Raw genomic sequence first — 23,799 nt, forward strand, 5'->3', positions numbered from 1 at the left:
CGCCCAGTGATCCCCGTACATTAACACTATCCTACACCCACTAGGGACAATTTTTACATTTACCCAGCCAATTAACCTACATACCTGTACGTCTTTGGAAATATATTGAAAAATATTGAAAATATATATTTTAAAAAGGGCAGCACAAAGGTGCAGCTGGTAGAGCTGACTCACAGAGCCAGAGACCCGGGTTCCATCCTGACCTCAGGTGCTTTCTGTGTGGAGTTTGCACATTCTCCCTGTCACCATGTGGGTTTTCTCTGGATGCTTCGGTTTCCTCCCATATTCTAAAGACATGTGGGTTTGTAGGTTAATTGGCCTCTAAAATTGACCTTGGTTTAGTTTAGAGATACAGCGCGGAAACAGACGCTTCGGCCCACCGAATCCGCACTTCCAGCTATCCCTATACATTGGCACTATCCTACACACTAGGGACAATTTACAATTCTCGCCGAATCAAATTAACCTACAAACCTGTAGGTCTTTGGAATGTGGGAGGAAACCGCAGCTGAGTTTAGTTTAGAGATACAGCGTGGAGACAGGCCCTTCGGCCCACCAAGCACCGACCAGTGATCCCCACGCACAAACATTATTCTACATACACTAGGGACAATATACATTTATATCAAGTAATTAACCTACCAACCAGTACATCTTTGAAGTGTGGGAGGAAACCGAAGATCTCGGAGAAAACTCACACGGTCACGGGGAGAACGTGCCAATTCCGTACAGACAGCACCCATAGTCACGATCCAACCCGTGTCTCTGGCGCTGTAAGACAGCAACTCTACCGCTGCGCCACCGTGCCACCCCAGTGGTGCTTGAGATAACCTAAGTGTGTAGGGAGTGTGATACATGGAACTAGTGTGAACGGATGATCAGTGGTCAGCATGGACTCGGTGGGCCAAAAAGACCTGTTCCATGCTGTATCTCCAGAAATGTCGTTATGCTCAGTAAACCAGCAAAGCAGAAGAACACTGAATGGACATTGCTGACTTTTGTGTTATTTTCCGTGTTGGCAGTATTTATTTGAAACATACGGATGACGTGTTGAAATCTGTGGAGGAAATTGCTGGTGTGGGCGTTCCTGAACTCCTGAACTCAACCAAAGAGGGCAATTCACGAACCTTTCCAACACTGACCAGGTTTGAATAGAATGATGTTTTTTGGAGTTAGAATTACAGAATTCAACACGTTGCTGTTGTTATCATTGTAATTGCACCTCAGCTCCCAGCCTGCACTGACTTGCCTGATCTCAGCTGGAAGGCATGATGGACTACTCAGTCTGATTTCCAAGCTTTTAAGTATGTTATAGGGCAAAAGTACATTTGCTTCCATTCATAGTCCAGAGATAACTTTGGGACACTACATCTTCCCAAAGCCATTCCATGCAGGGACCCCAGCAGTCCTTCCGGGTATGACAGAGGTCCACATGCACCTCCTCTAACCTCTTCTATTGCATCTTCCCCATGTGGCTTCCTTTGCATTGGTGAGGCAAGTGTAGACTAGGCGATTATTTGAACGAGCATTTGTGCTCAGTCCACCAAGGCCTGCTAGATCTCCTGGTTGCTAACCATTTTAACTCCTATACCCAATCGCATATTGACCTTTCTGTCCTGGGCCTCCTCCATCACCAGAGTGAGGCCACACGCAAACTAGAGGAACAGCACCTCGTATTCCATTTGGCTAGGTTACAGCGTAACTTTATGAACATTGAATTCTCCAATTTCAGGTAACTAACATACATATAAACCCCACTCCCCCTCTCTTCTGTGGGCCCCACCTGGATTCTCACCCATTTCTCCCCTTTCCTGCCCCCCCTCTCCTATTCCCTTCCACCTGTATTCCTTCGCAGTTCACACCTCTTCTGTCCTTGTGTGACACCATTTGTCCTTTCATCCCTCACCTTTGTCCAACCATCTGCCTTTCAAAGCCCCCCAACCCCCCCCCCCCACCTGATTCCACCTATCAGGCTTTGTCCTGCCTCAACCTCTCTTCCAACTTCCCCCCCCTCCTCCCCTCCCCCTCACACCACCATCAACGACAATCAGTCTGAAGAAGGGTCCCAACCCAAAATAAAACTTATCCATGGTCTCCAGAAATATTGCCTAACCCGATGGGTTATTCCAGCACTTTGTGTGGGTTTTTTTTGTTGACCAGCGTCTGAAGATCCTTGTGTCATCATTCCCTTAGTAGTATTTTTGCATGTCATGAAGAGGATATTATGGCATTCCATTCATTTTTCACCCATTTGAGTTATTCATGTGAAAGAAAATGCATGCAGATTCAATGAAACAAAAACGGTGAGGTAAACTACTTGAATTCTGTGCAGGCAAACTTTTCTGGTCTTCTATCGGGTGATGATGAGGGAATTGGACACGACAGTAAAAAAAATTCCGTCTGGTATACAGTCCGATTCAGCTGAGGTAATGATCTTTCACTATTGCCATCTTCTTTTTAAATTTAGCCGTTGCAGCACTTCATGAAAACTCACACTGGACGCAAAATAGTCAAGTTCAAACAAAATAACATCCAATTGCAGTTTGAATCTGATGAAGGGTCTCGACCCAAAACGTCACCCATTCCTTCTCTCCAGAGATGCTGCCTGTCCTGCTGAGTTACTCCAGCATTTTGTGCTTATCTTCAATTTAAACCAGCATCTGCAGTTCTTTCCTATCCAATTGCAGTGTCTTTTAAAAAAACGGAACTGGAACAGCCACATAACAATGTGGATACAAGACCAGGTCAGAGGCTAGGATTCTTGCAATGACTAATTCTCTTCCCAACTACTCAATGCCTGTCCACCACCTGCAATGCTCAGGTCAGGAGTATTATTGACTATTCTTCACTTGCCTGGCTGAGTGTGGCCTCAAGAAACTCAAGAAGTTTTAATATCACTACAGAGATAAATCCCCAGGAGAAGATGGGTTCCCACTAGAATTTTATAAAAAATTTAAAGAATGATTAATTCCTCCTTTTATGGAGGTAATACAGCAGGCGGAAAGAACACATAACCTCCCAGAGTCTTTTACGACAGCGATTTTAACAGTAATACCAAAAAAAGATAGGGACCCTTTAAAACCAACATCATATAGACCTATATCTTTGCTGAATACAGATTATAAAATAGTAGCAAAAATTTTATCTAATAGATTGTCTAAGTATTTACCAAAATTAGTACATATGGATCAAACTGGATTTATTAAAAATAGACATTCTGCAGATAACGTGACTAGGTTACTTGGTATAATGCATTTGGCACAAAAGAGGAATGAAATAAGTGTAGCAGTAGCTTTGGATGCAGAAAAAGCATTTGATAGGTTAGAGTGGGATTTTTTATATAAAGTATTGGAAAAATATGGGTTAGGAACAACTTTTATAAACTGGATTAAAACTCTAAATGTGAATCCCAAAGCTAAAGTAGTGACAAATGGCCAAATTTCAACACCGTTTCAATTAAAAAGGTCAACTAGACAAGGATGCCCATTATCACCTGCTTTATTTGTCCTGGCGATAGAACCGTTAGCTGAACTAATTAGAACTGACCCAGATATTAAGGGTTTTAAAGTCAATCAGGAAGAATTTAAGATTAACTTATTTGCAGATGATGTTTTGATATACTTAACAAAACCATTAGATTCGTTGCGCAAACTATCTTTTAGATTAGAAGAATATGGAAAAATATCAGGTTACAAAATAAATTGGGATAAAAGTGAAATTCTACCCCTTACTAAAGGAGATTACACTCAATGTCAATTACTAACCCAATTTAGATGGCCATTAATTAGTATAAAGTATTTAGGTATAAGAATTGATAATGATATGAAGAACTTATATAAATTAAATTATTTATTATTACTAAAAAAAATAAAAGAAGACCTTGATAAATGGATGACATTACCAATAACATTAATAGGAAGAGTTAATGCCGTTAAAATGAATATATTTCCGAAGTTACAATATTTATTCCAAACATTACCAATACAAGTACCACAGAAGTTTTTTCAAGAGTTAAATAAATATGTGCGGAAATTTCTCTGGAAAGGTAAGATGTCAAGAATATCGTTGGAAAAATTGACATGGAAGTTTGATTCAGGAGGATTACAATTTCCGAACTTTAAGAATTATTATAAAGCAAACCAACTGAGATTTATTGCATCTCTTTTTGAAGAAAAAAACCCGGCATGGACAAGAATAGAACTAGACAAAATAGGAGAAAATATACCAGAAGACTTTATATATAAATGGGAACCTAAATTGATACGGGGACTGAAAGAATCTCCATTATTAAAATACTTGATCGGATTATGGAATAAGGTAAATTTTGAGGATGAAACAAAAAAATCTTTATTAGGAAAGACTACTTTGATTCAAAATAGATTGATACCTTTTACAATGGATAATCAGCTTCTAAACATAGCACAAAAATTAAGGAAATTTGTGTTTGGTAGATTATTTCTTTGTTGTAACAATGCTTCTTGGCAATAAATCTTATACCGTTGGAAAGCCTGTTTATTTCCCTTTTAAGGAACATTTCCCTTGTAAGGAACATGCATTTGTGGGATGAGCAGCAGAGCTGAGTATATGGGTTGCGCCCATGAAAAATTTGCCAAATCTCTGCCAATGCCAAACAGCTTATTCTGCTGTTGCTATTGACTCTTGTTTTGAGCTTCTGGTACCCCCAGGTGCTGACAATCAGGTGCCTGATTGGCACCTGATTGGCAGCATCTGTGAGCATGGGCCCTGCTACAGTGGTCAGTAGGTGTCTGCTCCAAGAATCGGCATGCCATGTTTGACTGATCTGGATAGGGCCCGTGCGATAGGGCAACTTCAAGCTGGTGTTCCGCAAAACCAAGTTGCGGCATTATTTGGAGTGAGCCCTAGTACCATCTCCAAAGTGAAGGCCAAATTCCATATTATGGGGGAATGTCAGAGACAGGCCGCGAAGTGGGCGTCCCAAGAAGACGACACCCGAAGAAGACCGTTTCCTCACCCTGTCAGCACTTAGGAACCGTAGGCTGTCTTCTACAGATTTGCAGTCAAGGTTTGCAGGACGATATGCCTTACGGCTCTCTGCCCAGACAATTCGGAACAGACTGCACGCAGCCGATCTCCGGTCTCATAGGGCTGCCAGGAGGCCTGCCATGACTGCCCTTCACCGTCAGGCCCGTTTGCGCTGGTGTCGGCAACACGTGCACTGGAACCTGAACATGTGGAGGAACGTTATGTTCAGCGATGAGTCCAGATTCTGCCTACGGCAGTTGGATCATAGGGTCAAAGTGTGGAGAAGACGCGGAGAACGCTATGCTGATTGCTGCACCGATAGAGTAACATCTTTTGGTGGAGGCAGTGTGATGGTGTGGGGCGGCATCTCCCTCACTGGAAAAACGAGGCTTGTCATCATTGGAGGCAATCTCAATGCAGAGAGATATCGAGATGAGATTCTGCAACCAGTGGCAATCCCATATCTCCACAGTCTGGGACCGAACTCTATCCTCCAAGATGACAATGCTCGCCCCCACAGAGCAGGGTTTCTCAGAGACTACCTCCAGAATTTGGGAGTGGAGAGGATGGAATAGCCTGCCAGCAGTCCTGACCTCAACCCCATTGAACACTTGTGGGATCAGCTTGGGCGTGCTGTTCGTGCCAGAGTGACCAACACAACCACGTTGGCTGACTTGCGACAAATGCTGGTTGAAGAATGGGATGCCATCCCACAACAGTGTGTGACCAGGCTGGTGACCAGCATGAGGAGGAGGTGCCAGGCTGTTGTGGCTGTGTATGGTTCTTCCACACGCTACTGAGGCTCCTGTTTATTAAATGAATAAATTGTTAAATTGGCAATATGTCTTGTTTCTTCAGACTTCAATCATCCAATCCACCAAACAAAACCGAACAAGAGTCAATGGCAGAATAAGCTGTTTGGCATTGGCAGAGAAGATTTGGCAGATTTTTCATGGGCGCAACCCACATACTCAGCTCTGTTGCTCATCCCACAAATGCATGTTCCTTACAAATGTGGCACCATTTAAAAGGGAAATAAACAGGCTTTCCAACGGTATAAGATTTATTGCCAAGAAGCATTGTTACAACAAAGAAATAATCTACCAAACACAAATTTCCTTACTTTTTGTGTTATGTTTATATAGGTGGCATCAAAAAGGGATTAGATATATAGGTGATTGTTTTGAAAAAGGTATATTGATGTCATTTGAACAATTGAAAAATAAATATCATATATCAAATAATTCTCTTTTCTGTTACTTTCAATTAAGAGCTTATTTAAAAGATAAATTGGGTCAAACAATGTTATTGCCGAAATCTAAGGAAATTGAAAACCTAATTCAAAAAGGACAAATTAAAAAATGTACTTCTATTATATATAATCTAATTCAAAAAAAGGCCCCTAAACAAGGAATTCATATATCAAGGCAAAAATGGGAAACGGATTTGAATATTAATATTGATGGAACAAATTGGTCAAAACTATGCCTTGACAGTATGAAAAATACAATAAATGTTCGGTTTAGACTAGTACAATATAACTTTCTGCATCAATTATATATCACACCACAAAAATTAAAGAGAATAAATTCAAGTTTATCTGACCAATGTTTTCGGTGCAATCAAGAAATTGGTACTTTTTTTCATTCTACTTGGTCCTGTTCAAAAATACAACCTTTTTGGACAAATTTAAGAAGCTTTCTAGAACAGATTATCGGAATACAACTTCCATACAATCCAAGATTTTTGTTATTGGGTGATGTTGAAGGAATAAGACCACAACTTAAAATGAATAAATATCAGAAATAATTTATAAAAATTGCATTAGCAGTAGCCAAAAAAACTATCGCAGTTACTTGGAAATCAGATTCCTATTTAAGTATGGACCTTTGGAATAATGAAATTTCTAACTGCATCCCACTTGAAAAAATTACTTATAACTTAAGGAACAAATATGATACTTTTTTAAATATCTGGCGTCCTTATCTACAAAAGAGGGGCCTATATATATATATATATAGAAGAATTGTTCATATTCTCAATGGTTCTTTTGGGAGAGATGTACATATATATACAGTTTATTCTGTTTGGAATTCCATGGGGCGTGTGCAGGACCCCCAACACCCAGGCAATCTTTAATCTTTTTTTCTTTTCTTCTTTTTTCTTATTTGGGGTTAGTATAAGGGGGGGTGGGGGGAAGGGTGGTTCACTCACACCACCACCGATGCACGGCAACAGCAGTGTGAACCATCTTCAGGATGCAGTGCAGCAACTCATAACGACTCTATGGACAGCAGGTCTACCAGCTAGAAGGACAAAGGCAGCAAAAATGTGGGAACACTGCCATGTGGAAGTTGCCCTCCGAGCCACACACCATGCTGACTTGGAAATGTATTACTGTTTCTTCACCATCACCGAGCAATTAAATGCTGTCTCAGCCTGCAAAGCCCAATCCCTTGAATAAATAACGGAAACATAATACATTTAAGGTTGGCTGGGCATTCACAGTCAGTTGAGAAATGGTGTGAGACACAGAATGCTTACCACGCTTTTGATTGATGCTCAGGGTGAGAAGCATGTTGGTACCATTTTGTCTGTTGTCATTGGGTGGCACAGTAGTGCAGTGGTAAAGCTGCTGCCTTACAGCGCCAGAGATCCGGGTTCGATCCTGACTACGGATGCTGACTTTACTGAGTTTGCACGTTCTCCCTGTGATCGCATGGGATTTCTCCTGGTGCTCCAGTTTCCTCCCATACTCCAAAGATGTGCAGGTTTGTAGGTTAATTGGCCTCTGTAAATTGTCTCTAGTGTGTAGATAGAAGCAGTGTATGGATGATCGATGCTTGGCGATGACTCGGTGGGCCGAAGGGACAGTTTCCATGCTGCATCTCTAGAACTAAAATTAATCGCTCTACACCAATGAGACATTGACCTTTGAGGCATTATCAAACCATTTGCTTTGTGAAGCATAAAAATAATAGCAAATGTGTGTTTCAACTTATGCCTTGTTAAACCCTTTCTACTTTAACTGACTCAGTTTTTGTCTCAGGTGCAGATAGAGAAGTTGCTGCGTTGGAATCTGGCAGTGCGAGATTTTCATATCCTGGTAAATCTTGTAAAGGTAAATAGATTTCTTTCTCGTAAGGGTATATAATTTTTGTTTCTGTTCCAATGACAGGAAAAGTTGCTGTTCAGCATGAGCATTCTTCCCTCCTTTAATTTTTGTTTTTGTTCATTCATAAGATATGAGGATCGCTGGTAAGGTCACATTCCCCAGAATCGCTTTAGAACTGAGTAGCTTGCTACTTCAGAGGGCAATTAATAGTCAAATGGCTTATATATATATAAGCCAAACAAGGCTTCCTTCCCTCATGGACAATAGTAAACAAAATTATTTTTATGACATTAGCATCATTTGGATTTTTACAGATTGTTTTTCGTTCCACAATTATTTAATCAACAAAATTTGACAAATTTGATCATTTTTCCAGCTGTTGGTAGTTTTTGAATTTACTTTACTGGATCATCAATCCAGGCCTCTGCGTGTCTGATTCGGGTATCTCGATCAATAGCCTGGATGATGAATTCTAACACTACCAGCAGCTGGGGAAATGATCACTGCGGTTAACAAAATTCTATCAATATGAACAGTTGACATTAACATTTTAGGCCAAAGGAAGTGCCTCAAACCAAAACATCGGTTGTCCTTTTTCCTCCACAAATACTATCTGATCTGCTGAGATCATCAAGCAGGTGGTTTTGCTCAAGATTCCATCATCTATGGCCACTTGTGTCTCCACTTGACATTTGCTGCTTGGAGACGAGATTTCCGTATTTTTATGACCTGTTGCATTTGGGAGCGGTGTTAATGTCACAAATTATCTGGCTGGGACAGCAGGTGTGATCCTCCGGAGTCTAGTCAAGTATGACTGTGATGTGGTTGCGAAGTCATATGCAAGACAGACTTGGGATGTATTTTTCCTCCTGTTTCCCCGTGCACTGAGTTTCCCGTGTTACCAAGTGAGGCAAAGATCCTTGGGGAGTGGAGAATTAAGTATTTTATATTATGTGCTAATTCTTCAATGGTTTGCTGAACTGTTACTGTTCGTGTAACTCCTTACCGTAAACCCTCATTTGTATCTGTTTGCATTGAGCAAATCTATTTGTATATTCATTTATTAATTTTAACCTCACAGGTGTTTGACAGCAGGCCAGTACTGGGTGTTTGCCTTAAGGTAATCAACATTGTTTTGTTATTGTATGGGAGGAAGAGCTGGACCTTATTGCCTTATTGCAACATTGTAATATCTCAAAATGCTTCATGTAGTGTATTATTTTGCATGCGGTTTTTTGAAGTGGGCAAACAACATAGCTATTTTTCACAAGCTATCTACAAAGAGTCATATAATCTAGTCAAGTTTATTGTAATATGCACAGGACAGTGAGGTCCAATGGAACTCTTGCTTTCAGCAGTATCACCGGCACATAAACACAAAAAAAGTTACATGCATGTTAGGAAAAGATAAATAAAACATTAGTGCAAAACACAATTGGAAAGAAAAAGTCCATGGAAGTGCATGAGGTGATCTCTGGTGTTATTTTGGTGAGGTAGGATTAGGATTGTCCTTACAGAATGGAAACTATTGACACCATTGAGGACAATTCATAAAATGACCCAGCACTAATTCCATTTTATTCTTCCAGCATTTCCATCAATTCCACCCTCTCCCCACTACCACCATGGACCACTGACAATGTTCTGCTGAGAATTCTGAGACAACTTGTTTCTAAACTTTACAGTAATGTCAGCAATGTTTAAATTTGGTATAAAAGAACTTGGAAATTTCTCTTTACTTAATAGAAGACAGTAGGATTGGCCAATACTATCTGTTTTTGTTTTAATCTGTCCTTTTTCCTCCTCCCTTAATGATGCAGTTTTTCCATTTTCAACCAACAGTTACTCTGCAAGATGCAGCTCAGCTTAGGCTTACATGGTAAAAGCCCTCTCTCCCCCCCCCCCGTAATCTAATCCTGTCCTTCTGGAACAATTCTGAAGTCTTTAATTAACCCTTCAAGCTCAGTCACTTTCAATTAGACCTTTCACCTTTTGTAGTGTTCAGGAGTCTCAATCTAGATCATAGGGTAGATTGTCAGAATCATGTTTCCATGGTAGTCGTATCAAAACGAGGGCTTAAGTTTAAAGTGAGGGGAAGCAGTTTTAAAGGAATCAGAGGGGAACTTAATGCACTGCTAATGGAGGTGTGAGATCATACACAATTACTACTAAAGACATCTAGACAGGCACTAATAGGCAAGATAAAAGAGGATATGAATCTAATGTGGATAAATGGAATTAGCACGGTTGGGCAATAAGTTAAGCATGGATGTGGTGAGCTAAAGAGCCTATTTCTGATCTTCCTCTGAACCCTCTCCAAAGTCAGCACACCCATCCTCAGATATGGGGCCCGAAACTGCTCACATATACTCCAAATGCGGTCTGCCCAATGCCTTATAAAGCCTCAGACATTGTAGAGAGACTTAAATCAACACTTCTATTGTATCATATTGAAATACACTTTAATCGGGGTACCTCAGACAAAATAAAAATAAATTATTTGACTGCATAAACTGTATAGTTTTGGTGGAACCAATTTCTTTGATGGAATGGATGGAGTTTTCCAATGTTTATATTTTGTGATGCAGCATGGACGCCTTTTCATTGAGTCTTTTCTGAAGCAAGGCATGCCACTCCTTGACTACAGCTTCAAGAAGCACCGGGTAGGAATTTTTGACAATGAATTCAAATTTGTAGTAATGGCAAACAAAACTAATTTAATCAAGGGACGCAGATATTGTAAATGAAAGCTGATTTTCATGAGATTGATATGAGGAGCCTGGAAAGATTATGAATAGAATAATAATAACGTGAATCTCCCTGTGACCTGCGTGGGTTTTCCCTGCGTGCTCCGTTTTCCTCTCGCAGTCCAAACAGGTACAGGTTTGTAGGCTAATTTGACTTTGGTTAAAAAAAAAAATTATAAATTGTCCCTCATGTGGAGGATAGTGCTAGTGTACTGGGATCTCTGGTCGGTGCAGACTTGGTGGGCTGAAGATCCTGTTTCCGCACTGCAACTCGAAAATAAGAAATGATAACTGATGGAAATCTGCAAGTGGTGAATTAATAATCAAATGAACCGGGGGAAAGACCTAAGTTTGCGCAAATTCTTTCCCAAAGTGCTGTATAACTAACTAAGTACAGCAAATTTGAAGTCTGGTTATTATATTATAAAAATAAGAACACAGCACAGTAGCGTCGCGGTGGAGTTGCGACCACGTGAGTTTAGTTTCTTCCCACACCTCAAAGACATCCAGGTTTGTAGGTTAATTGACTTATGTAAATTGTCCCTAGTATGTAGTTTAGTGCTGGTGTACGGCGTGATCACTGGTCAGCCCGGACATGGTGGGCCGAAGGGCCTGTTTTCACGATGTATCTCCACAGACTAAAGCACACAGTTGTTCAAGGCGAGGCCTCACAACCAGCACCATGATTAAGTGATCAGTATTGTCCAAGGTACTTGAGGGATAGCGTTCCTAATTTCTCTTTGAAATAGTCCCAATGGAGAGGGATTATCAGGTCTTGGTGTAGTATGTCCTGCAGAAGTTAGTGTCTTCAGCAGTACAGATGCCTCTCAACTGTACACACTTTCAGCCATAAATGTGTGTTCAGATTGAGTGGCATTCTGGAGTGGCAATTCATTTAAACATGGCAAAATACTGAAGATCATTCCAGGAAAAGGAATGTCATATGTTTATTTTGATAATAGTCTACAGGCCTTTGAAATGGACTGGAGAAATGCAAAGCACAGTGGAATCTTTCTAAATTATGTTTTACAATATCAATTTCCCTCTGCTATTTCTTCAGGCAGGAGGCAGGCAAGCAATTTTCTGCCGAATGTCGGGTGATTCCATTCAGTGGTTGCCTGCTTAAGATCACTACCTGCCTTTAGTGCCTGCACTGGATCATTATCCATGGTTCTTTCAGGCCTTGTGTCAAGGTGCCTCTTTTGTCAAGGTCAATTAAAGTTATGAAGCACAAGTGCCTCACAGAAATTATGATGTCCCTGCTCATTGTGTCACTCGAGAACATTTGATAATGATCAAAGGAGAACTCTTAAGTTTCTAAATGTTATATGTAGTGGGGGAAGGGGCCAGAAATGATGTTTTAAATTCACTTTTACAAAGCTATTTTATTTTTCAATTTTATAATTATATATTATTCATTATTTTCTCCTATAATTTATATCCGTGCCCTGAGATGTCCTTTTTTTTGCCTTAAAGGATGACGTTCAGAGTTTGCTGAAAACTCTACAGCTGAGCACCCGTCAGTTGCACCATATGTGTGGACACAGCAAGGTATCACTGTATTACATAAAGTGGTCAAGTTGCACGTAATTGGTACCAGCCAGCTTTCTTGATATAAGTTCAAATTTATTGTAAGAGAAACGAGATTGAGACGCGTCCATTTAGAACTGAGATGAGGAAAAACTTTTTCAGTCAGAGTTGTGAATCTGTGGAATTCTCTGCCTCAGAAGGCAGTGGAGGCCAATTCTCTGAATGCATTCAAGAGAGAGCTGGATAGAGCTCTTAAGGATAGCGGAGTCAGGGGGTATGGGGAGAAGGCAGGAACGGGGTACTAATTGAGAATGATCAGCCATGATCACATTGAATGGCGGTGCTGGCTCGAAGGGCCGAATGGCCTCCTCCCGCACCTATTGTTAAAAAAAAACTCTGTTGCTAATTTTAGTCAACTTTGTATTGGTTTAATCCATTTAATTACAATAAGCAGTTAGAATAAGTAACTGGGGTGGCACAGCAGTAGAGCTGCTGCCTGACAGCGCCAGAGACCCCGTTTCAATCCTGACTATGGGTGCTGTATGTACAGAATTTGTACGTACTCCCTGTGATCGCATGGGTTTTCCCCGGGTGCTCCAGTAGTCTCCCACATTCCAAAGATGTACAGGTTGGTAAGTTGATTGGCGTCAGTAAAAATGATAAATTGTCCCTAGTGGGTGGGATATTGCTAGTGCAGGGTCATCATTGTTCGACCCGGTGGGCCGAAGGGCCTGTTTACACACTGTATCTCTGTGCTAAACTAATTCATGAAGATCCTTAAAGGTCATTTATGTGACATGAATGAGGAACATGTGGGGAAATGTATCAGTATCCGTAAACTTCTACGTTGTGAACCGATTTTACAAAATGGCAATGAAGGTCAAATCATAATGCATTTTGCCTTTCTTGAGTTCTAGAGTCATAGAATTGTACAGCCCACAATGTCCTTGCATTCTTAAAGCCCATATATAACTATAACAATGATATGATTATATTTTAATTACTAATATCTCACAGTATCAATGATTCAATGATACTTTTTTATCACATGTACCTAGGTACAATGAAATGCTCTGTTTTGCAGCCATGATCACATTGAATGGCGGTGCTGTCTCGAAGGGCCGAATGGCCTCCTCCTGCACCTATTGTCTATTGTCTAAACCCGGTAAAATCATATAGCTGACCTTGCCCAGGCAGTGCACAAGTGTCGCCATGTTTTGACGTCGACAAAATTAATAACTGTATTATCTGCAGAACACAAATTTTGTTGTAATTTAAACATTGCCTTTCTCTCCCCTACGGTTAATTTGTAGATCAGCCAGGATACTAATCTGACTAATCATGTCCCACTGTTGAAGAAGCTGTTGGAATTATTTGTGTATCGAGTTAAAGCAATGTTGACCATCAACAAATGCCAAGAGGCATTCTGGCTAGGAAATCTCAAAAACAGAGACCTGCAGGTGATTATATATATATATATATATATATATATAAATACATTTTTAAAAGTACAGATCTATTTGTAAGTTTTTCAAAATAGTATATTGTGTATAAATTGTCACATGCTTATTCTGTCTCTCTTTTGACTTTGCCCCTCGGTTAGAAAGTTGCTGTTTCAGATCAGAAGCTTCAAATATTCCCTCCAATGTTACCCACCTCCCTCCTAAATTAACACATGAGCCTCCCTTCAAACTCATTGTTTGCCTGGATTTCAAAGCTGTTGGTCCTTCCTGCTTCACTTCTCTTACATTCTCAGCATCTAGTTAATACCCCCCAAAGTTTCCAGCTCATCACTATTTCCTGATCTATTTCACCACCCGTTTCTTTCTAAATAGCTTTGCTGCTGATTAGTGTGATTCACATTTGCTATTTCCCACCACGTAGAGTCATACAGGCCCTTCGGCCCAACTTGCCCACACCGACCCAATATGTCCTATCTACGCTAGTCCCACTTGACTGCATTTGACCCATATCCCTCTAAACCTATCCTATTCATGTACCTGTCTAAATGTTTCTTAAACATTGCAATAGTCCCTGCCTCAACTACCTCCTCTGGCAGCTCGTTCCATACACCCACCACCCTTTGTGCGAAATAGTTACCCCTTTGATTCCGATTAAACCTTTTCCCCTTCACCTTAAACCTATGTCCTCTGGTTCTCAATTCCCTTACTCTGGGCAAGAGATTCTGTGTGTCAACCTGATCTATTTTCTCTCATGATTTTATACACTTCTATAAGATCACCCCTTAATGCCATCAGTTTCTCAGTTTGAATGAGGACACTTCAGATGCCCAAGTATTGGTCTGAAAATGGCTACAGCGGTGGACCTTATTCTGATGTTACTCTACCTATCCAGCTGTCCAACATTGACTGGAAAATGTCCTGTGCCTCCTATATTCTCAATGGACAAATGGGGTTCTACATTATTCCTAGTGTGGTCGCTAATGATAATGTCCTTATCGTGCAGGAGGACAATCCTGAGAAATCTTATTCATTGGTTTATTAGTTAGCTATGAGCATATAGTAGGTTCCCTTGAGAGAGGCCGAATATTTTTACAGAATAATGTAGCACCGAAACCATTATGTCTGTGCCAAGCACGATGCCAAGCTAATCTAATCTAATCTCTGCCCACACGTGATCCATATCCCTGCATTCCCTGTTTATCCTTGTGCTGATCTAAAAATCTATTAAATGCCTTGATAATCACCTCTACCACCCCTGGCAGTGCATTCCATCGCTCTACTCTGGAAATTGCTAGTATGTGCCTTGAGCAATGCTTCAAAATGAAGGCCTCTCATTGGACTAAGGAACAGCACATCATATTCTGGTTAGGTAGCATACAACCCTACGGTATGAAGATTGAATTTTACAATTTTAGATAACATCACTCCTTCCGCCCCCCACCCTTCCCCCCCCATCTCTTCCCTGTTCCACATCTGGGTATACACCCATTTCTTCCACAGTGCAGACATTCTGTATTCCTCCCACGTCCCATTTCACCTATATCCTTTTCTTTGGCTTTACATTTCACTCCTCTGCCCTCCTTATCTTGCACCCTTTTGACTTATTTTCACCTCTAGCCTTTGTCTACCCATCTACCAAATAAATCCCCCTTCTCCAGCATTCAGCGATCACCCGGTCTATTTCCAATCCCCACCTCTTTTCCAGCTTTCTTCCTCCCTGTTACAATCAGTCTGAAAATGGGTCCCGACCCGAAACATTGCCTCACCATTCCTTCCAGACCTGACCCATTGAGTTCCTTCAGCATTTTGTGGGGTTTTTGTTTGTAAACCAGCATCTGCGGTTCCGTGTGTCTTCATGAAGTTGACTCCTTTTTTTGAACAGGGAGAAGAGATTTTAACCCAACAGTCCCAGCAGGAGAGTGGAGGTGATGAAGAATCACAGTTACCTGAAGACGATATGGAAGAGGTAAGCTCTCGGAGTGTGTTTGTATTGAGACTGCGACCATAACAAAGTAAGTGCCTCTTTAAGGCATAATATTGGACCAGCTGATGCAAGGGTCAATTGATACTTGTTTTTGTTATCAGCTTATTTAAAAATTGCATTTACTTTAATGGATAACAGTAAGCAAGATAATACGGTCGTTTAAATCTGTGGATTAGGTTTCTAATGCTTGGGTCTGGGTGAGAAAGTTGCATTCTATTCTGAAGCTTCAGATATCAACAACAAGGTGTCAAGAAGGTAACCAAGCTCAAGGATGATGATACCGTGAAACTCAGCTGATGGGAGAGGATAACCAATATCCTGGTGGGCAGATTTGGTGGTGTTCTTGGGGAAGGTGTTAATCTAGATTGGAAGGGGCATCGGATCTAAAGCAGCAGTGATACAGACACTGGAAGTTGCTACAGAAGTCAACGACAGCAAATTCAGTTGACAGGACAAGCAGGAGCATTAAATTGCATTCATTTGTTGGGTTAAATTGCATCCATGTCAATGCTGGAGGCCTGACAGGCAAGGTGGATGAACTCGAGGCATGGATAAGTACAATAGACAGGCTGCAGGTGATACCTGTGGGATGGAATTGGCAGAAACAAAGAAAGGGAAGCTGCATTTTTGATGAAGGGGAATATCACAGCAATAGTCTGAGACAAAGTTACTGAGGGATCATCCAGTGAGATTTTATGGGTGGAGCGAAGAAATAAGAGGACGATTGCCTTGCTGGAATTGTACCACAGGCCCTCCAACTCGTCAATGAGAATTAGAGGAACAAATATGCGAGGAGATTGTGCAGAGCTGCAAGAATAATAGGGTTGCATTAGTTGGGGGGTTTAATTTATCACATGCAGACTGGGACTGCCATAGTGCTTAGAAGGGGTGGAATTTGTTAAACATGTTCAGGAAGGCTTCCACAGGTAATATATAGAGGGCCCTCATAGGAAGAGGGCAAAGGCTTGATCTACTCTTGGGAAGTATGGCAGTATGGTGTCAGTGGGGAAGGACTTTGAGGCAAACAGCCATCGTTCTATTAATTTTTAAATAGTTACGGAAAAAGACTGAACTGTTGCAGAAGTTGAAGTTTCAAATTGGGGTAAGGTGAATTTTGGCGGTAATAGACAGGAACCTGTAACGGTTGATTGTAGGTTGTTTGCAGACAAAGGGACATCGGGCAAGTGGTGGGCTTGCAAAAGTGAGATAGGGAGAGTTCAAGATCTGCATGTTCCTGCTAGAGTGAAGAGCAAGGCTGCAGGAATTGGGAACCCTGCTTGACGAGAGATATGGTCAGCAAAAAGAGCATGGTTCAGATGTTGTCAGCTGGAATCAAGTGTATCCCTGGAGGCAGGGGTGCATTTTAGAACATCAGGAGAGAAAATTATGGAGAATCCAAAAAGATTACATGTAGGAAGTAATATTAAGGGAGCATGCAGAGAGTATATTAAGGGACAAAGAGTATGGGGAGAGAATTGTGCTCGAAGTGGGAATCATGAATTATCATCGTATCTGCAGAGGAAACGGAGAATACTGTTCAATTTGTTTGTTTTCTTGCAGGAGGTAAAGGAGGATGATGACTGTGAATCCGACGCAAAGAAAGCTACAAGGGATGACGAAGACTCTGACAGCGACTAGGTCTTTATTAACAATATTTATGCTGAGACACAAAGCAATTTGTGTCTGTGGAATTCTCTGCCACAGAAGGTAGTTGAGGCCAGTTCATTGGCTATATTTAAGAGGGAGTTAGATGTGGCCCTTTTTGCTAAAGGGATCAGGGGGTATGGAGAGAAGGCAGGTACAGGCTACTGAGCTGGATGATCAGCCATGATCATATTGAATGGCGGTGCAGGCTCGAAGGGCCGAATGGCCTACTCCTGCACCTATTTTCTATGTTTCTATGTTTCTAATTGCAGATGTTTACTGATTTCTGTATGTGGCATTAATTCAATCAGTCAGGCTATATCTCGCCTAACTTCTGGTGGTTTCGTAATACCTTGGCCAATCTTTGGGCCAGAGGGTTTGCCTTAAAAATTGGGATTTTGAGATCTGACTTCTCATCTAGAGACTTGAGCCCCATCCCAACATACAGTAAAGAGTTTAATTTCAACTGACGCTGCATAGTTTAATCATTGTGTACCATTCCTCTTTAGGATTTCATAGCTTGACCAATCAGTTCTGTGGGTTTAAAGGCATACTTACAAGGATTTTAATAAAAACACGTAAATCTGTTCACCTAAGGGAATCAGAATTAATGATAGACTGGGATGAATGTACCTGCTGAGTAACGTTGATGTGATTGGCCTTTATGCAGAATCTCTCCATGATGAGACAGTTTTTAAATATCTGACTTTTTAGTTTTTGATTGATTCATTGAAAGATACAACATGGAAACAGGCCCTTCGGCCTACAAAGTCCATGTCGACCATCGATCACCCGTTCACATTAGTTCTACGTTATCCCACTTTTGCATCAACTCCCTGCTCACAAGAGGCAATTTACAGGGGTCAATTAATCTACAAACCCGAATCTCTTTGGGATGTGGGAGAAAACTGGAGCACCTCTAAACTAAAACACCTAGAAGAAACCCACGTGGCCACAGGGAGAACGGGCAAACTCCACACAGACAGCACCCAGGGTCTGCATCAAACCCGGGTCACTGGCGCTGTGAGGCAGCAGCACTACGAGCTGCGCCACTGTGCATAACAATCTCATTGTGAAAATGCTATCAAGTAGCCCAATAAATTATTTGATTCCAGTTAGAATAAAGTTGGATCTACTTATTTGTATATTTTATCTTTTGGTTTAAATAGAAATTGACAGCTTTGCATTTATAGGGTTCCTTTCATATTCTTAGATGAGACACCAAATACTGGAGTAACTATGTGGGCCAGGCAGCATCTCTGGAGAAAATGGGTAGATGATATTTCGGGTCGGAACCTGAATCCTTTATTTTCTCCAGAGATGCTGCCTGACCCAGTGAGTTACTCCAGCATTTTGTGTCTATCTTTGGTATAAATCAGCATCTGCAGTTCCATTTTATATTCCATTCGTATCCATTTCAGATTGCTCCAAAGCTCTTTATTTCCCTTGAGTACTCTGCAGTGTGGCCACTGAGGGCCATAAATTACAATATGTTGCTATGATTTTCATTTCAGTTCCTTGAATAAGTGGCTCCACGCCTTAAAAGGTTTTGGTGAGGAAGCAGGTACTCATTATGGTGTGGAGGAAGGGTTCTTCTTCGTTCGTGTCCATCATTCAAATGTTACATCACTGTCATTGTAACCTGATGAGGAATTTTGTAAACACATCCTGATATCAGATCAGCAACCTGGATCTTTGGAAACTCCAATTACATAATGGAAATGTGATGTTAATTTTATTAATCTGGTCATTTCTAGGCTGTTACTGAGGGGAAATAAAAAAATCAAGAAAACATTTGGAATGTCGATGGCTCTTCTGAAAAGAAATCTTACCAATTCTACAGTGTTCGTCTCACAACTGGAGTCCAGTCCCACCCTACATACTTGATTCTTCATGTTCCCTGAAGCAGCCATATTCATGACTTATCCAGGACATCAAGGGAAGACCAACAAATGAAGCATTATCAATGCACTTTCGAGAACACGTAAAACTTCTACCTGGGGGTCACCTCACGTTGCATTCACGGCTGCCGACGATAGTCCAGAGGTGTTTATGGGGTTTGTTAGGAATTCCCATACAACCTTCTTATGTATTGACAATCTGATCTTTAGGACCCATCCTGGAAAGCCTTGATTTTTGCTGAGGCCACTGCATGGAGAGAAGGATTGTGGGCTGGGAGTCACTCCATGCATCAGGATGAAGTCAGTGGATATGGTGCACAAATGATGTGGGAATGTGAGAGTTGTGAAATCAGCTAATGGTGTCACAATAAAAGGGGCAGACATCTGGAGTGAATGTCTAGTTGAGTTTAGCACGGAAAGTGAAAAGACAACAAAGAAACCATTAGTTTAACTACTGTTCATTTTATATAAATATACATTTATCTTCAGCCTCTTCTTTTAATGTTGTTGATTGTTCATCGCAGTCCATTGACGTTCCTATTCCTATTAGTACTTAAATGTACCACATTGATTGGTATTTGAACTCTCAGTTTCATGTTTGAAATTTGAATTTAAATTGAAATACAGATATGTTGTGATAGGGAACAGAGAGCCTGTGCACTGCTCTGTGGCACATCGTCTAAGGCAGTCCACTGTTCTCCATTTTGGGTTCTTGGCTCTGATATCGTGGACAAGACCCAATGAATGTTAGGCATTGCCACAAAGGAAGAGCCAATTGAAAGCAAAGACATATCTGATCAATGAAAGTCATCTATCAATTGCTAGTTTTGTCGAGGAGTAGGTATGCTGCCCAACTTTTGCTATGGATTGTGTATCGGAAGCTCTGGATAATCTGATACAATCTTTGGAATTGCTTTGTGTTTAAAGTATCATCTTTAATGAACTCTGATCTTTTAGATGCATTAAAGCATTTCAAGAATGAATTGATAATCAACCAGCATTTGGGGCATGCAGAGATGCAGGTCATGACGTCTTGCCGTACATTGCTCATTTTGTATGGTATTCACAACTGTTTATAGATTTTGAATAGTCAAAAATATTTGGCGCTTTGAGACTTAAATAGCATACCGTGGTATTTAAACCTTGGTATTTATCCAAAGGCGTACATGATTGTAGGTTAATTAGTTTGGTAAAATTGTAAATTGTCCCCAGTGTGTGTAGGGTAATGTAAGTGTGCAGGGGCGGCTGGTCAGCGTGAACCTGGTGAGCCGAAGGGCCTTTTTGCGCTGTATCTCTAGACTAAACACCCAATACTTTGAACTGACACCAGGGATTTTTAAACATTTGTAGTTTGTTGGATCTGAACTATTTCTGAAATGTTTCTGTTCCTTGACTTGATATTTATTAACTACATAAATTAATGTTTTATTGTTGTTTTCATCGATGGTGTACCACGTTGCAATGGTTTAATTTACCAGGTGGCTTTGATAGAAACGGAGTACAATATATACCCCTTAATTTTGTTTTGCTCATCATTTGAACGAACCAACCATAAATTTCTTCAGTTTCTTAACCTTCAAATTTTACCTATCTGTATGTATCAGCTATATTTTCAAATTGAAATAAATCTAATTTCAGATTTTCGTAGCAATAGTCTTAGCAAAAATGGCAGAATAAAGATGAAATTAGATTTATTAGCAGACTAAAGATGAGCTTCAATGGCAATCTTTGGTGAAACCACATTATGCAATTCTACTATCGGGCACAGTGACTAATTTGTGTTTAGGGTTAACATCACAACATTTATTTAATTGGCATTCAGATATTATATCAATTAGACAGACATATTACAAGGGTGATACTTAGAAGGGGAGGCAATATTTTGTTCGTTAAATAATGGATTCAGTTGAAATATATTGGAGCTATGCTTCACATAAACAGGAGGTCGATCTTGGGACTGGTTCTGATTGTTCGTGGATGGTAAATAACTCAAATTTTGCTGAAATGCCCTCTTTCATCATTTAAATAAATGTAAATAAAGAATTACTATTGGAATCCCTTCTATGCTGCTCAACATGGTTTGTTTATTATTATGAGCTTTATAATTGTAAACTGTTGTTAACAAGTTATACACTGTATAAAAATTAAAATAAAAAATGTTGACTTTTAGTGAATTTCCCATTTATTGTGTAATGTAAAAAAATAATTGGGAATACATGTTTTTGCTTGAAGATGCTCCAGTGTGTTCCCTAAATTTGTTTAATTGCTAACCATTGCAACCAGCAAGCAGGAATGTGTATGATACAGTGCAGGAAGTATTTGGCATTGAATGTCCATCGCCTGAGGCTTGCAGGGTAGATTTGCCTTTGCATGTGCCTTCGCTCTTATAAAATGTTGGCTTAAAACTGACCCAGCTAAACTAGGTTCTCCGTTTTCACTGAAAGGCAAAAAGGAAGCAACGAATAATTTAAGAAGGAGCTTGATTACAGAACTTCCAAAACAGGTGAAAGAATCTGCTAAACTTACGAGTGGACCAATGCTTAGTATTCCTCCAAAATCTTAAGTTGTATTATCCATAATTAGGGCATCTGTATGGATGCACATTCTATTTACCCGTAACCCAACTGCATCAAAACTACAGCCAATGCTTCGAGTTGGGATCCTTCTCCAGACTAATCTTCCCAACCCGTAATGCATCTGATCATTTCCCTTCACAGATGCTGCCCGACCCACTGAACTCCTCCAGCACTTTGCAGGGTTTTTTTAAGCTCAAGATTCCAGCACCTGTCGTCTCCCTGTCTCTATTATCAGAGCTACACTGTTGATGCACTGCCCTTTGGGCTTTGTTGCATTGTGAACTGTGAAGGGAAAAGAACATGAAATTCCAATTTGCTGCTGCTTTCTTTCTGTGCAGAAGGCAGGCTTTGAATAGTTGAAAAGCATAATGTAGCATCTTTGCATGACACCCTTTCAAACCGGTGACTGCACAGTGGAGAAAGACAATGTGACGGAAACAAAAAGTTAATGCTTTCCTTTCAGTTGTGGATGAACCTCAGTATCGTGAAATAATGTTTTAAAATCCAAAAATGGTCTGAAACGTAAGTAACAAAACTTTGTTTTATTTTTATTATTCTGAAAATATTGCCTCTTAAACTTAATGTTTATTACATCATAATTAATTAAATTTTATGCCAGTTGGGTTTGTCTTGTGCAAAGATGGGACTAGAAGAAACATGTGAGCTTGTTTTAGGTCACCTGGAGCTCAAGAATAAATTAATTCCTATGATCACCACAACCAAGTTTTTCCCTGAACAAAAACAGCAATAATAGTTAACTTGCATTCAACCATGCATGCTCACTGCAGGTCTTCAGTGTGGGGGCCCTATTATCAGAAAGATTATGTCACATGTAAGGAAAGATACAGCCAGTGTGTTATCTTCTCTAACTGGATCAGAAGTGAGAAACTTTGGAAATAAAGACAAATTTTGTTTGTTAAACTTAATATACGCTCGAGAAGCCAGCATCAAATTGGATGTTGTAAGACGTAAAAGCACTTCTGATAGGCTGTATAAATCAAGGTGACAACCCTTAGAAATTGCCTGCAAATCATCACAATTACATTAACTTTATATTGTGTGGTTAAAGTGGGTGTTGGGGAACCAACGTTGGCGATCTCAGTAAAGGCTGAGCCTTCAGAAGCTTGGAAGCCCCGCGCTAGTTTTGGTGCTCCAGTGGTGATGGGTGAGCCGAACACCGAATCCACAGAGCTGAGTTTGACGGGCTCGGGTTTATACACGACCGTGGTGGCGTTCTGCTCGGTTTCACAAGAGTAACACAACATATCAGGACAGATGTTTCCCGCGTCCGCGAGAAGGCCCAAGAGGTTCCAATCATTGGTTATGACGTTGTCTTGCAGGTAGTGGGCCACCTCCTGGTCTGACGGCGAGGGCACCTGAATCCCTTCCGCTCCATCCAGTTTCCCAGAAGCAGGGGCACTGCATCCAACCAACTGGGAACTTTCATCAAAGGGAGACCATAGATCCCACAGCTGATAAGCAGTCATCTTCAAATGAGAACTGCACCGAGACTGGATCTTAAAGAGGGAGACAATGGTCAGTCATCAACTCTCTGTTTAATAATTTGATAAGAAAAGTTGCACAAATTCTCCCTCGAAAGTATTTTTTACTTGATATGAATTCTACATTAAAAAAATATATATAAACATATGCCCATTTTCACCTCAATAGAACATCAATTGCATGACGTAATAAAACAAAGTGCTGGAGGAACCTGTGGAAAATAAAGTGAGAGAGTGGAATTTATGGGAGAATAGAATTGAGCAAAACACCAAGTGTGGGAGGAACAGCGGTTCAGGCAATATCTGTGTAGGGAATGGTGTCCACACATCTTT

The 23,799-nt window shown here is 40.6% G+C and overlaps 2 protein-coding genes across 2 annotated transcripts in view; one reads left to right on the forward strand and one right to left on the reverse strand.

The window, feature by feature from the left end:
* fancd2 (FA complementation group D2) overlaps positions 1-19,636 on the forward strand; it is a 91,541-nt gene extending 71,905 nt beyond the window's left edge. The window contains exons 35-44 of the mRNA XM_078413831.1: positions 1,023-1,145; positions 2,333-2,426; positions 8,054-8,125; positions 9,201-9,239; positions 10,708-10,782; positions 12,343-12,417; positions 13,710-13,856; positions 15,742-15,825; positions 17,404-17,481; positions 19,245-19,636. Of these exons, the coding sequence (XP_078269957.1) occupies positions 1,023-1,145; positions 2,333-2,426; positions 8,054-8,125; positions 9,201-9,239; positions 10,708-10,782; positions 12,343-12,417; positions 13,710-13,856; positions 15,742-15,825; positions 17,404-17,481 (787 nt within the window). The 3' untranslated portion in view covers positions 19,245-19,636. The remainder of the gene's footprint in view (positions 1-1,022; positions 1,146-2,332; positions 2,427-8,053; positions 8,126-9,200; positions 9,240-10,707; positions 10,783-12,342; positions 12,418-13,709; positions 13,857-15,741; positions 15,826-17,403; positions 17,482-19,244) is intronic.
* Positions 19,637-22,911: 3,275 nt separating this feature from the next.
* On the reverse strand, positions 22,912-23,451 carry LOC144601615 (FANCD2 opposite strand protein-like). The gene has a single exon (XM_078413833.1). It carries the CDS (start codon positions 23,449-23,451, stop codon positions 22,912-22,914), a length of 540 nt encoding a protein of 179 aa, XP_078269959.1.
* Positions 23,452-23,799: the final 348 nt, after the last annotated feature.

Source organism: Rhinoraja longicauda, chromosome 17 (assembly GCF_053455715.1).
Source record: "Rhinoraja longicauda isolate Sanriku21f chromosome 17, sRhiLon1.1, whole genome shotgun sequence".
NCBI classification, from domain to species: Eukaryota; Metazoa; Chordata; class Chondrichthyes; order Rajiformes; family Arhynchobatidae; genus Rhinoraja; species Rhinoraja longicauda.